The sequence below is a fragment of the Lactuca serriola genome, chromosome 8 (genome assembly GCF_051521515.1).
Source record: "Lactuca serriola cultivar US96UC23 chromosome 8, Lser_US96UC23_V15, whole genome shotgun sequence".
In the NCBI taxonomy this organism is placed as follows: Eukaryota; Viridiplantae; Streptophyta; class Magnoliopsida; order Asterales; family Asteraceae; genus Lactuca; species Lactuca serriola.
Window position 1 is genome coordinate 65,949,064 of NC_136415.1, and position 15,823 is coordinate 65,964,886.

General features: G+C 36.6%; 2 protein-coding genes across 2 annotated transcripts; one reads left to right on the forward strand and one right to left on the reverse strand.

The window, feature by feature from the left end:
- Positions 1–11,112: 11,112 nt before the first annotated feature.
- Positions 11,113–12,471, reverse strand: LOC145070832 (protein PLANT CADMIUM RESISTANCE 3-like). Its single transcript, XM_079017791.1, has 4 exons — positions 12,175–12,471; positions 12,004–12,075; positions 11,519–11,731; positions 11,113–11,404 (listed from the first exon to the last, which is right to left on the reverse strand). Exons 1-4 carry the CDS (start codon positions 12,356–12,358, stop codon positions 11,328–11,330), a joined length of 546 nt encoding a protein of 181 aa, XP_078873917.1. The 5' UTR covers positions 12,359–12,471; the 3' UTR covers positions 11,113–11,327.
- A 1,610-nt stretch (positions 12,472–14,081) lies between these two features.
- On the forward strand, positions 14,082–15,234 carry LOC145070308 (protein PLANT CADMIUM RESISTANCE 2-like). Its single transcript, XM_079017246.1, has 4 exons — positions 14,082–14,302; positions 14,451–14,522; positions 14,595–14,807; positions 14,979–15,234. Exons 1-4 carry the CDS (start codon positions 14,143–14,145, stop codon positions 15,062–15,064), a joined length of 531 nt encoding a protein of 176 aa, XP_078873372.1. The 5' UTR covers positions 14,082–14,142; the 3' UTR covers positions 15,065–15,234.
- Positions 15,235–15,823: the final 589 nt, after the last annotated feature.

The following is a 15,823-nucleotide window of genomic DNA, read 5'->3' on the forward strand; positions in this document are numbered from 1 at the left end:
GGACTTAGTCAGAGTACCTACTTGGATAAGGTGTTGAAAAGGTTCAACATGGAGAATTCCAAGAAAGGAGATTTACCGATCCAAAGCAATGCCAAACTGAGTAAGACTCAGAGTCCGAGTACAAAGGCAGAGATAGCTGAGATGAGCCAATTACCGTATGCTTCCGCTGTTGGCTCGATCATGTATGCTATGACTTGTACCCGCCCTGATGTGGCCTTTGCTTTGAGCATGGTCAGCAGGTATCAGGGGAACCCTGGCAAGACTCATTGGACCGTGGTAAAGAACATTCTCAAGTACCTGCGGAGGACTAAGGATTGGATCCTTACCCTTGGTGGGAGTGATGACTTGAGAGTATCAGGGTATAGTGATGCTAGTTTTCAGACTGATAGGGATAACTTCCGCTCTCAGTCGGGCTGGGTCTTTACCTTAAATGGAGGGGCAATTTCTTGGAAGAGTTCCAAGCAGGAGACGGTGGCTGATTCGACATGTGAATCAGAGTATATAGCAGCGAGTGAAGCAGCAAAGGAGGCAATATGGCTGAAGAACTTCATCGGAGACCTTGGAGTTGTACCAGCTATTAAGGAACCTATGGAGATTTTCTGTGACAGCAATAGTGCGGTTGCCTTAGCCAAGGAACCAAGAGATCATGGCAGATCCCGACACATTGACAGAAAATATCACTTCATAAGACACAAGATTGAAGAAGGACTCCTCGTGGCAAAGAGGATATCATCGGATGAGAATCCTGCAGATCCCCTTACGAAGGGACTGACGAGGGTTAAACATTTTCAGCATGCGAGGCGCATCGGGCTGAGGGACGATATTAGTTTTACAGATTAGATAGTTTTCCTGAAACTTGTAAAATGTAAGTGACGTTTGATGATGAATAAAATTTGTGATTTATTTATGAGTAAAGTGTTGCTGTCATTGTCAATTATTTACTATTGTTTCAGTTTTGCATGTTTTGACTTCCAGAATAATTAATTTATTCAAACCTCCACAATCGATCATACATCGGAAGTAGGTATGAATCAACATTGTCATGAATTGGGTTTGTAGATGGCTAAAGGTGTTTAGACATGGCAATGGTTGCTGCAACGTTCATGAGTGCTCATAAGTTATGAGTATTGGTATAAACCCACGCTCACTTGTATCACTTCATGGAATTTATCTCGAGTGATCGTGAGACGATAATATCATATAAATCTTCAAACCTAGAGATATGAGTTGTTACCTATGAGTTGGTTGTGCATTGATTGCACGTAAACGCATCAGTAACTTGATGTCATAAAACGTGCCTTTGTGTACAATTCAACAAGTAGTAGAACAAGCATATGATTCGAAGTTTATCTGTTCCTTCTAGAAATAGAAGCGATATCTGGGCCCCTCGATGATTTTGTGTTGACCCATGTACCGGGCCCGGTCAAAACTAAACTGATGTGTTCAGTAAAGTTTTTTGTCAAACAAATCGGAAATCCAGAAACAACTGCCAGACAATAAGCAAGACATAGTTCCATGTGTTTGTCCGGCTGATATCATGAGAACAGAGGATTACATGATCACTTGTCTTAAAATGGCGCTTCATAGTTCAATAGAGTTTTCGAGAGCTACGATTGCTGGTTGGTTCCTGAAGTTATATAGGCAAATACAGTTATTAGACTTATCCAAGTGGGAGTCTGTTGGATAAGGTGTCTAAGTCCATAACTTATTTGGTATATACTTGACCCAACCCGGCATGGTCCATTTGGGTTGCACTTCACCCGAACTATTTATGGATAATTTTATGAGAGTTATACACATATGTTTATTAATATATTATAAGTTATAATATATTAATATGAAGTTATGTTATTTAATTAGACTTAGTCTTAAATTAATTATGAATTAATTTAGAGATTAAAAGGAAGACTAATTAGATTGTGGGCTATTGGTTTTATATAGTGTGGGCTAATACTCATTTGTTAATGGGCTAGGCTTGTATGGAAGTCCATGGATGATCCATGGAGCTTTTAACCTATGGATCCTTGGAAAAGGAAAGGTCATGGGTTATTAGGATTTCACCCTAACCATGCACACTATATAAGCATGCTTATGATGCATGAAATGGAAACTAGTGAACTAGTGTGTGTGTGTGCTTGTGTGTGGCTGAAAATACAAGTGTGTATACTCTCTCAAAGTTTTCCAAGAGTTTGTGGTGATTTGTGATTCCATTTGAGGCATTCACATTATTGGTGCTTGGCCCTCAAACTCTTCAAGAATCAAACTCATCAAAAAGGTATGTAATCTCTTCTAACTCTTTTATGTTTAAAAGTACCCCATGCCATGTTAGATAGGTTATGAACCTTGGAAAATTATTATTTTGCATGTATTTAGACAAACATAGATCCAAGGTTTATTAGGGTTGCATGCACACTTAGGAAGTGTTAGATTGCTCAAAACCCAACAATAGCATCCAAAGCTGTGTCATCTCCAATGGCATGACCTACCTCCTCCCACCAATCCCGTGCCCTGTCCTTCAGAAGACAGGACACCAATCTGACCTTGTCCCCCTCGGGACATCTGCTAGTGGGGGAAGCGTCAGCCACATCCGCCAACCATCTAGTACTCGTTATGGGGTCCCGCGCCCCGTGGTAATCTGGAGCTCCACATGCACGGAACTCCCTGAAAGTAAGCATGCGCGACCCCATCATGGCCGCTACCTCAGCACGGAAAGTGCTCAACCTCTCGTCCATCAACTCTAAGATACCTTCCTTGATCGAACCGAAGATCACAGGAGTCTGCTCAAGTATGGTGCGAGTAATCTCTGAAGAGAGAAACTCCCTAGTCTGCTCATCCAACTGCCTGACCTCCGGGCCTGATCTTGATCCCTCTCCAGCATCTGAACTGTCGACTGCTAGCCTAGGGCGTAATACCACCATTCTGAAAACACATCATAATAAACTTTAGGAAAGTAGATATATGTCGAGGGATCACTACTACCACAAGTTTCCTGGTCTCATCGCAGCTTTCCTTGATTCGAGTACGGATCCTCTGCTTTCAGTAGTACGGGCCCATACTACCTTCAACATCTATCCGTACTTTCCTCAAGTATCGCCTTGAGTCCACCAAGTCACTACTACTACCACTAATTTCTGCTACTCCCATCCTAGGCTTGCCCTAAGGAAATCTCTGACTCTACCCAATCCAGTCCTCAGCTGCTGAAGGCCCCCTTGTAATGCCAATTAGCCATCACCTGAATACCATCACATGTGGCGAGGCTCAGATAATCCTTCAAGTGAAAGGCCCGTCCCTACAACGGTTAGACTTATATAAGAGCTGTGCAATATGGCCAAATCTAGCACTCTGAGATTATTCAACCCTGTTTACATGTGACGTGACGTATTCACCTAATGGCTGCCTCCCATCACTCATAGTCCCACAAAGCACAAAACAAGCAGCATTCAGACACAGGAAACTACTCAAGCAATTCTATCCTCATAACAAGGAACTGTACTGGCATACAACGCTAAGCTCATACTATCATGCATAACCTAAATAGGCTATCCTACTGCTATCTACTCAAAACTAGCATGCAATTCTCATAAAGCTGAAACACATATAGTAGGCACATAAGGCATTCTCCTAGATCCTTAGTCCTATTCTAGCATGCTGTTCTACTGAAACTAAAAATCATAACATAAACTTGTATGGGTAATTTGGGAGTACTTACTTGAGCTCGGATGATCGCATGCACCACACCCTTTTCCTTTTCTCAAAACTCTTTCTCCTTTTAGGTTTTCTTTTTCAGAAATCTTTTTGAAAACACTTTTGAAAATCCTTCTACCATTTCCTCAGTTTGAGTCCAGTCACACCCAAGAGTGTGCCTGAATCTCTCAAACCAAGGCTCTGATACCAACTTGAAACATCCCAAAAATACGACCCAAAAATATTTGTTTTTAAATAATAATAAAAGTCATAACACTGAATGTCATATAGCAAAACCATGCATCGGGTATCTCAAAAGCCATAATAAAAGTGTCAAATCAAAATCAGTATCAAATCATGTCTAAGTATCTAAACAAAACTCCTAGGAATAAAGCTGAAGTTGTGGTGTGTGCGATGCCATCATCCCGAGCTCTTCCCTTTACTTGCAGAAGTACCTGAAACCAAAACTGAAACTGTAAGCATAAAGCTTAGTGAGCTCCCCCAAACTACCACATACCATACAAACATATAAACAACTACTGGGCCCCGCCCACTGCATCGGACCGAAGCCCGGAAACTGCATCGGACCGAAGTCCGGAACTAACCAGGGCCCTGCCCTCTGCATCGGACCGAAGTCCAAAACTAACTGCATCAGACCGAAGTCCGGAACTAACTGCATCGGATCGAAGCCCGAAACTGACTGCATCGGACCGAAGTCCGGAACTACTAAACATAGCATAGCATACACATATCAACTAGCATAACAACATAAGCTGCATACTGATTCGGGTCATACCCGAAATACATAACACGCAAAACTTGTCTGAGCCACGAAGGCATCAAACATTCTAACTACTGCATCGGACCGAGGTCCGGAAACTACTACTACATAAACGGGCCGACATTGTGGCCTTAGACCCGTTCCCACTGGAAGGAAAATCACCTCGTAGCCTAGCTGCTGAAAGAACTGCTCCAGAATCTGTCTGTTACGGCTCTGGCTTCACCCAGGCTACAATTTCCATAAGTACCCTCAATCAAATACTGATAATAATACTAAGGGTAAAAAGACTATCTTACCCTTGGTCAAAGTCAACCTATCGGTCAAAGTCAACATTCAGTTGACCGGACTCGTCGAGTTGGGTCACCAACTCGTCGAGTCCTTACTCTCACTTTCTTGCTTCTGCCCGTTACTACTCGTCGAGTTTGGCATAGACTCGACGAGTTCCTCTTCGAAACTAACACTCAGTCAATCTGCATCCGACTCGTCGAGTTGTATGAACAACTCGTCGAGTTCTCCTTCAACATATGAACACTCTGACTGTGACTCGCCGAGTTTTATGAACAACTCGTTGAGTATGTTCTTGAGGCATGAAGATTGCCTTGGACTCGCCGAGTCAGGGCATTGACTCGCCGAGTTCTTCCATGAATGAGTCTAACCTCCAGCTCACTGAGTCCATCTCTCACTCACTGGTTCCACTCGGCATAACTCGAAAAGAGGAAAACAGGGACTCGCGACTCGACTCATCGAGTCTGAAGAACGACTCGCCGAGTCGTATACATGTAATCACTATATACTCGATTCTGCTTGAAACCAGTTCATTCCATTCATAGATTTGGGTTCTTAGGGCTTGATTAACACGTAAAGTTGGAAACTTTACGTGTAAATAACATCAAATGAAGGTTTTAAGGCTTAAAGCACACTATAAGAGTAGATCTAGAGCTTTCATGCAAAATGGCTCCATAAAGGTACTAGATCTAAGCTTCTGGAACTCAAACCTAGATAGATCCGAAGGCTATTCATCTCAATGAGTCCTCTATGCTACTACCAAGCCAAGAAATGGTTCAAGAATAGCTTTAATGGCGTTCCAAAGGGGATTAAAGCATAGAAACAGAAAAGGGTCAAGTTATACCTTACTATACTCTGAAATATCACAAAGATCTTGGATCTCCTTCTTCTCCTCTTGATCTACATTCCGTCTTCTCTCAAGATCATCAAAGAATCACACCAAAACACACAAATTGCTAAAAGAGTTCTAGGGTTTCGAGAAGGATGCTCTGGGGGTGATGGGGGCTGACTTGGGGTCCCAAAAAGTTGATGAAATAGGGTGCAAACCCTTGAAATTAGGGTTTCATCCAGATTGGTGGACTCGCCGAGTCGCCAACTTAAACGTGCTCAATATCCCGACTCTACTCGACGAGTCTGGCTACTGACTCGTCGAGTTCCTCTTGAAAACTTGAAAAATAATTATTAAATAACATACCAGGATTTGGGGTGTTACACTCAGTCAGAATCACAGTACTTTTTCCATCTCTCAACTATTGTAGTGTTTGCTTAATGATTCTACAGTGGTTCTTTTGGAGGACATTCAGGTGGATGAGTGCTTGAATTATATAGAGATACTGATTTCTATTATAGACAGGAAGACGAAGACTTTATGTAACAAGGTGGTGGGCTTGGTGAAGGCGTAATGGGAGCATCAGAAAGGGTTAGACTGGACATGGGAGCCTAAGGTGGAGATGAGGGAGCGTTATCATGAGTTATTTTTATCAACGAACTTCGAGGAAAAAGTCTGATTCAAGTGGAGGAGAATTATAAGAATTGTTTCTACGTACTTTCCATTGTATGGCTTAAATTCAAAATATTTTCATTTCAGTCCCTACGCATGGCGTAAGTTAGAGCTACACCTTGCGTAGCTCATTTAAAATGGACGCGGGCCTTGGTGAGTATGTTGGGTGTACATGAGGGTATGTATGGCATAATTTTTTAGAATTGAAACCCTAACTTTTAGGGTTTCAACCCTATTTAAAGGATATTATGTCCTTGAGGCCTCCCTCATCACTAGCCCTTACTATCCTAAAGCTTCAATTCGAAACTCTAATCCTTTGTGAGATAGCTTGACCCCATTTTTATGTGTTTGGTGCATAATGAAAAAGAAATAGTCCTTTAAAGAGGTGTCTACATATCATCTGGAGTAATAAAGCTTCAACCTTTATGACTCCTTAGCGTAAATCTAGGTTTAGGTCATGTTTTTGTATGATTTTGGTCCTTTAGTTGGGTTCTTGTGAGTAAAAGCTACTATAGAGCTTGTTAAGGTCATTTCGTGACATTTATAAGGTTTTAGGATCATAAAAAAGGAACTTGGTTGTGGTATATCATCAATGCCATATTTGTAGTCCATTAGAGTTTTATTTAAAGTTAGAGTTCGGTTGTGGGCTTCATTAAGCCATGTATAGGCATAAAGTCAAGAACTTTATGATTTTAAATATTACTTAGAGTTAGATCTTAATATTGGACATTTTTTCTAAAATCACTAAGTTCTTAAAATTGAGTTTTGAAGCCCTTGTGAGTACGCCCAACATAAGTTGAAGTACGCAACATGTAGGGCACTATGGTCTCATTTTCTGGTTAGCTGCTATATGCATGGAGTAGAAGAAGGGTATGCATGGTGTAGCCCCAAATGTCAACTTTGGGCAACTTTTAGATTTTAGGGTGTGTTGGATAGGTTAAGCCACAGAAGTGTAAAATGGTCATTTTACCCTAGAGAGTGAAAGTATGTATTGGAGCGTTAAACTTGGATTATTATATCCTTAATTATTAATGGAAGTTTTTTTTGGATATATATATAGTGTGAGAAGCTTTTGTTAGCAACATTTCGGGTGTGGGATTTATTATCTTGAGTTTGAGCTGAGTCTCTTCACTGTACTCGTGGGTCAAAGGTACCAATGTCAGGCCACCAGAGTATGTTTGTATGATGCTAGTTGCATGTATGATAGTTACATGTTCTTTATGTTGGGGTAGTGCTCATTATTCGAGTTAGGATAAGGCACATTATACTCATTGGGTGGGGCCCGATATCAGAGTTAGCGCGATGTCCGTTATACTCATCAGGCGAGGCCCGTTGCATGTACGGTATGTGGTATTTTGGGAACTCACTAAGCTTGTGCTTATGTTTATGTTTAAATGTTTTCATGTACTCCCGGTTCGAAATGGAAGGGCTCTACATTTATGATTTTTGGATTTTACTATGATAATTATTTTCTGTTGTGACATAGTTGGCGGTTTTTAAAATATATGAGCGATGCTTTGGTTGATTTAAAACAAAATTTTTGCTTAGTATTTTTGGGATATTACAAAAATGAAGAGCTTAAGGAAATAATGAAGGACCAAGAAAACCAACACAACAAAAGAGTCTAGTAGCTTGATAAACAACTAAAATCAGCAAAGACTCTTATTAATGCTCTTAGAGAACAAAAATTTCTTGATATGTCTATTGCAATGTATTGATTTTAGAATAGCCGCTTGCCATTTTCAATGTAATAATTAATTATTGTTTTACATTATGATACTAATATTATCTGATTTTTTTTTCTTATTTTTGTTTTTATTTATTATAACAAAATACTTTGGATTTAATTTATAAATTAATTATCCATTTGTGCCTATGGAATCATTGTTACAGAAGCACGCCTATGTAATTTGCTATGGAATCCGCTAGAATATATACACCACATAATTTGCTAAGGATTCATCACCATGAAATTTGCTAGAGATTCATCAACCACAAAATTTGCTAGGGATTCACCACCATAGAATTTGCTAGGGATTCACCACCATAGAATTTGCTAGGGATGCATTACCACAAAATTTTCTACGGTTTCATCACCACAGAATTTGCTAGGGATTCATCACCACGTATTTTGCTAGGGATTTATCACCACGGATGTTGCTAGGGATTCATCACCTCAGAATTCGCAACAGAATACATGACGGAATACCATCTACAACTGATTTCATTTCGTTGTCACGTTTGCAACAGAATGATTGCTTCCCATGAAAACCCTCTCTTAGGGTTTTTTGGGATGAAAATTGATCGTCACAAATTCCATTGCTATACGTCTTTTGCAACTAAATTTCAGCTTTTCGCAATAAATTTCTTCCCAAGCAAAATCACGTTTTTTTTTTGTACCGAAAGAGTGACGAAGATTACAAAGTGCTACATTGGATGACAACAACTTGGTTAATCAGCATCCAAGTAGGAGCTTGTTGAGATGTGGAGCCTAATTCACCATTTGTGGGCTAGTTCATTTATTAGATTTGACATCAAAATGAGACATGTGTCATAATTGTTAGATTTTTTAGGTTTGCTCTTATTGCCAGAAGGCGCGGAGGCAGAGGTCATCAAGGAGGAGGCATAAGCAAGCGAGGCAATACAAAAACCCAATGAAAAAGCTCTGGTTTGGTGACGATCTTTGTTTTATTATTTAGGAGAGAAAAAATAAAAGGAAAATACGAAGCATAATGAATGCACATTGGACGACTATGAGAGAATGCCGTCGGAGGTGAAGGGTGGCGCATGCGGATTGTAGTCAGCAGTAGGGTTTTAACTCAGTGCTATGATATGTTGTTGAATAAATTACTTTGATATTATTGTTTTATGCTCAAATGAAGATTGAATACAAATATATATATATATATATATATATATATATATATATATATATATATATAGAGAGAGAGAGAGGGAGAGAGGAGGGTTCAATTGAGAAAAAAAGGTTGAGAATAGGGGAATCATTCTCTGCCACTCATTTATTTTTGCCGCAAAAGCCTCCGTCGTACCAGCATAAATGGAAAGGGAATAGACATGTATTTTCCAACAAAACATATTTCCTTAAACTATGCTAATCATTACCTTAATATATACAAAAACATAGTTTTTTCATATTTTTTTAATTTTTAAGAAACTATTTTTATCGAAAAATGATTTTAAATATACCAAAATTCATGATTTTTTATTCACTACAAATAAACATCCATATTGATATAGTTTTAATATAAGATAAGAAAAATTATTTTTTTTTATATTTTCAGCTATCGTTATTCATAAGTGAATAAAAATGAATCAGGTTTTTACTACAGTACATTCGTTATTCAGCAATGAATAAAAACTATGATTAATTTTTTTTACAATTTAAGTATCATTCATATATGAATATAGCATATAATAAACATAGTATATTCATATTTAAATATTAGACGATGCATTCACTTATGAATATTACATAGTATATTCATTTGTGAATATTAGATTGTATATTCACTTATGAATATTAGATAATATTTTCATATCTGAATATTACATAGTATTACATGGTATATTACATGTGAATATTACATAGTATATTCATTTGTGAATATTAGATGATATATTCACTTATGAATATTACACATTATATTCACATATGAATATTACACAGTATATTCACATATGAATATTACAAGGTATTTTCACAAATATATATAATTTTTATATGTTATTCACATATGAGTAACATACAGACTTGCATATTTGTTTTTTTGTTTTAATAACCATATACTGAGAAAACATATTCATATATGAATATAACATGGTAATTTAGTTTATGCATTTCATCAAACAGTTGGAGTGCATACAATTTAACTTTTTTTAAAAATGTTAAAAACATGATATTTTGACTATTTAAATCTTACAAAAGAGTAGATTGATAGAGATTTATATGAAATTTTTCAAAAAAAAAAAACGATTTGATCTTTTTCTAACCTCAGTTTTGAAGTTTTATTTGATAATCAATGTTGAATGAATGATATAAAGTGGATTTTTGTTGATTATCAATGATGCTGATCTAATAACGCTGGGAGTATAATTAATTATAGATGCTGAAGATCTGATCGTATTCAAGCACAATTGAAGGTTGAATTAAAAGAACCAAAAAACGATTTTTTGTTGTTAACTGTTGAATCGTTTTGATTATTGACTGAAGATCGATGATTGATTAGCAATGGATAATGTTGATGATTGTTCAACTGAAGAAATCTGGATGATTGTTGAAAGTTGGAGAAGAAATCTGGATGATGAACGATGAATGGGTTTGAACTGTAATCTAATTCACTACAGATACGTATTTGAGATTGAAAGTTGTTATCATATTTATAAGTTTGTCACCGTGTCTTTTTATGCTTAGATAAAAGGAGTGGCTGAGAATGATTCCCCCATTTTCAACCTTTTTTATTTTTTCAATTGAACCCATATATATATATATATATATATATATATATATATATATATATATATATATATATATATATATATATATATATATATATATATATATATATATATATATATATAATCTCTAAATCCTAACCCTTTGGGGTTTTACTAATAAGAGATCGCCACTATGACACAATCAAGATCGATCATTAATATATCCACCAAAGAGGGCCTATTAGCTCCATTTCACACGTTTATAAGAATAAGTTAATATCAATGTCATGAGCCTCCATGCTATAACTAGTCCGCACAATATTTTTCCAATGAGTGGAAAACTTCTTAACGTGACAATAGGTTCCAAACCGACCACAATTCCCATATATCAATATGAAACCAATACTTATAAAATAAAAATTAAATACAACTCACGATTAAGCTACACGCACGTTATTACAATATGATAACATTCAAAATACCAAGGAAAATATATTTACCAATAATTTGGCGAGCGTTTTTTACGAAACAATTATGCTGTCGAATCATTTTTACCAACATAAAATTCAATGCACCATGGAAAATATCTTTAATTCGTGAATGAAGTGATGAATGTGTAGTTTAACGGTACATTCCTCCCGGAGTCATAGGTGGCATTTGTACTCCATAATTCTGTCTCTCCATGTTACCTTGCCATCCTGCAATCAGTCATAAATCTCTAAATCGGGCTTTGGTAAATAATAATGTAATACACTTTTAAAATTTAAAATGTTTTATTGGACATATATATGTTCGCAAGTGAGAATGCATACCTATAGATATGTCAAATCCATTATGTTTAAGCTCACGATACTCTTGACACAACGCACAGGGTTCGCAACAGACATGAACAAGGCAATCGTTGCAAGGAGTCTCACGTAGTCCATATTGGCTCCTCATCTTGCTCCGAAATATACAAGAATACAAACATCCACAACATGTGAATGCTGCAATTATTGCATAAAGAGCCCCATGTACTCCACAGGCTGTAGTCAATACCAATTATTATGTTTAACACTCAAATATATTTTGTTCTGTTGATCCAATCATGACAATGTAATCATATACTTTCATCCTAGGTTTCGTATGTGGGGTAGTTATCACAAGATTCTTGTATATCAAATACAGCTATAAGAATATCGAGAATTATGTTGCTAATATATACCAAAAAAAAAAAGTAAACAGTTGAAGTTAAAATGGAATCAATAGAATTTAAATTCAACATTTAAATCAGAAAACCCTGCCTTAATCCACTTACAAGTATTCCCCTTATCAACAATCTCAGCAATTTGTCCAAAAGTAATGCATGGACACCAACATGTTAAGCAACCTGTGTTTACAAAAACAAAGAAACATAATTGTTTGTACATTGTGATATACGTACACTTGTACTAGAGCAGAAAAGAAAGGCAATCAACCACGGACTTACAATTAGATACATCCGAGCAGCAGGCACAAAGGCTGCTGGACCATTTCCCGTTAATGGGCTGAGGAACCACGTATTGACCTGGAATACCTGTGGCATACTGCGGTGGTTGGTAATTCGATTCTGGTGGTGCCGGTGGTTGGTAATATGATTGTGGAGGATAGTCTTGTGGATGAGAAGGGTACATGATCTTTGCTGGTGGCGAATCTTGGAAATGGAGATATTTGATTTTATGGCTAGATGAAAGAATATTTATTAATGTTCAAACATGATTGGAATTTCGATGCATCAACTTGGAAGTTTCAACATTGACCAAGACGTAACGATAACGTTTTTCTGAGGCTCTTATTAAGTTTTATTTAGAAGATTCTATGTCAAAATAATTTTGAGAAAATTAATTTTTGGGTCTGCAGAATCTTATAAGCTTTGAAGCGTATTAGCTTCGAAGAACAGACGTGGCAGTGGTAAAATCGTCAAAATACATAAATAAAATATCAAAAGACCATTGTGAATTGGGAAAGCCTTTGCTGCGGTAAATGAGTTCGTTGGCTGTGAAAGAAAAGACGGACGATCGATCGGAATTGGAAACGGGTGGTAGTGAGGAGGAGTGGAGATCAAAATGGTGAGGATTAAGCGGGTAAATTGAATCAACGTTTTAACATATGGCTATCGAACGAGTAAATTGAAGTGTTTTATGGAAAAAATCATCAAAAATCCAAGATTTTCAGCAAAGATGAATTCCTCATGGGGTACAAAAGATCCGCAGAGTGCTGCTCTGCGTTGAAATATAAACATCAACCTCACCCACTCAGTTTCTTTATATCACAGGTTGCGATACAAAGTTACATGCATGATGAGAGATTCAATGAAATATAAACCATTAGTAGACATTATAAGTGTCCGTTTATATTTATATTTCTTCTATTAGTTATGACATCCGCAGCCTTAATAAATCAATAGAAACATTTCTTCGGAAATAATATTACGGTACCAAATTCCATATTAATGAATAACCATAAAAAAAAGTTTTAAAGTGACCGTAAAAATAGAGATGTCACTCTAGTTGTCTGGATATTTTAAGTGGACCCGTTATTAATTTCCTTTTAACGGAAATCGACCAAAAAACAACCTACTAGTGAGTTCTTTGTTCCTCTTCAATGCAAATAGGATCGTTGAATTACGTTTTTTCCGGGCAACTTATGTACATACCGGTCTTCCATGTGTTGATTCGATTCTTCTTATTGTTATCGGGTGTGGTCATGTAGTGTATTATGTTTTCTTTAGGCTACAGGCATCCCCACTTTTAAATTTCAAACTTATATGTCACATTCATTCAACTAACACCCCTAGTGTAGTTTGTGGTTGATATATTTTCTTTGCTATACCAAAAAAGAAAATTCATACAACTAATATTTCTCATTTTCGAACAGTTTTTTAAAATTAATTTATCCTCAACCTTCGACAGATTGAGATTGGTGGGAATCCACTTTGAATATTCTACAAGAAGACAAGCCACGGAACGCCTTGCAACATAAGCAGACTACCTTCATATTTTCGAAAGAAAAAAATATGCAAATTCTATGAAGTTATGCGCTTATTTTCATATAATTAGCCTTTAAGTACTTTTCATGGCTCCATGAGCAATTTCTGCCCCAGCTTCTACGTATGTATATAAAGTTTTGTATCATAACAAGGGTTATAATATCATTTACGCGTCATGTATCTGCATATACGCGGTTTGGTATCGTAAATAACATAAGTGATGAAAATGATATTTTCTGACTGAAATGGACTTGGTCAAAATTTTATTAATATTTAGTTCCAATTTGACTGATAAAATATATTTATTTGCTGCTGTCAATTCACACTTTAAATGTTCCTGTACTCCATAAGTATATGATATGTAAATAGACTCATTCTCATAATCAAATCCCAAACAAACTGTAGCATTAACTATTGGACTGAATAGTCATGTATTCCCAAAAGTCTACACCGTCGTCAGTCCCTCCACCTATATATGGTCAACCACCACCAGGACCACCATATGTCGCCGGCGTTTCAGCTTCATCTCTGGTGTCCCAGACCTCCTGGTCAAGTGGACTTTGTGACTGTTGCCTTGATGTCCCTAACTGTAAATCACTGATTCGAATCTATGCAATATTCATAAACACATAAACACTATGTTTCAGTAATTAAGGGTCATTCTCCTCTTTGATCCAATTTTAGTAAGTATATTTTTTTCATCGAATAATTACTTTACTTTACTTCTCAAACCACAGGTTGTATAACATGTTGGTGCCCTTGTGTTACTTTCGGACAAATAGCTGAGATTGTAGACAACGGCAAAACGTGTAAGTTGTCTAACAAGAATTATTGTGGATGATTCTTGATGGAGTTTGATAGTTTATTTTTTTCATACATAGCTTGTGGATTTCATGGAACCCTCTATGCACTGATCAATGTTCTAAGCGGTTGTGGATGCATGTATGCTTGCTTTAATCGTACCAAGATGAGGCGCCAATATGGATTGCCTGAAGTTCCTAGTAATGATTGCTGCGTTCATTTCTGCTGTGGACCATGTGCCTTGTGTCAAGAGTATCGCGAGCTTCAACATCAAGGATTCGACTTGTCTATTGGTAATCATCTTTTATAATACTTAAATACTGATATATGTGGTTGTTATTCCAACCACTTTGTTTTATACTTGATTTACATTTTATATGGGATTGTGTGAGCGAGCTTAGTGTTGCTACAAAAACAACTCTTTAGCAAAAATGAATGATACCATTGATTTTGTAAAATATTAGGTTGGGAAGGAAATATCCATAGGTCGACGATGACTAACATTGGAGTCCAAATTCCACCCACTGCTCTTGGAGGAATGAGTCGTTAGTTACATGGAGATTAGTTACTAATTTGTTATTTTACACACATTAATTCCTTATTTTACACAGATTATGTAAATCATCTATTTCTACTTATATTTATATCTATATTTATCTATTCTATATCTTTATATACTTATAAAAGATGTTATTTTACTTGTTTCACATACATTTGAAACTCCCGTTATTTTTCAATTTCTTTCCAATTATTATTATAAAATGGTTAGTAATGTTAAATTAATATAAGGGAAAATGAAATAAATGCCCTACAAACTTTCTAAGGTTTATCGATTTAGTCTTTAAAGTTTTTGACGGGCTTTATGGACCCCTAAACTAGGAGACGACATGCTCTTTTAGTCTTTATCAACCTATAATAGCCGGTTCAGTAATATTTTAGAACAAAAATGGTTAGTAATGTTAAATTAATATAAGGGAAAATGAAATAAATGCCCTACAAACTTTCTTAAGGTTTATCGATTTAGTCTTTAAAGTTTTTGTCGGGCTTTATGGACCCCTAAACTAGGAGACATGCTCTTTTAGTCTCTATCAACCTATAATAGCCGGTTCAGTGATATTTTAGAACAAAAAACTCACATTGTGTCTGTATAAAGCCAAAAAAATAAGTTTGGGGATCAATTCGTAACAAATAATGATTTAGCGACGACATGTACATGCGATCTTCATAAATCTTCCCATTGCTAATTTGTTCTCTTAATCCTTCGAGCAAATATTAAAAAGGTTTTCGATTTATTTTGTGGTACCAAATT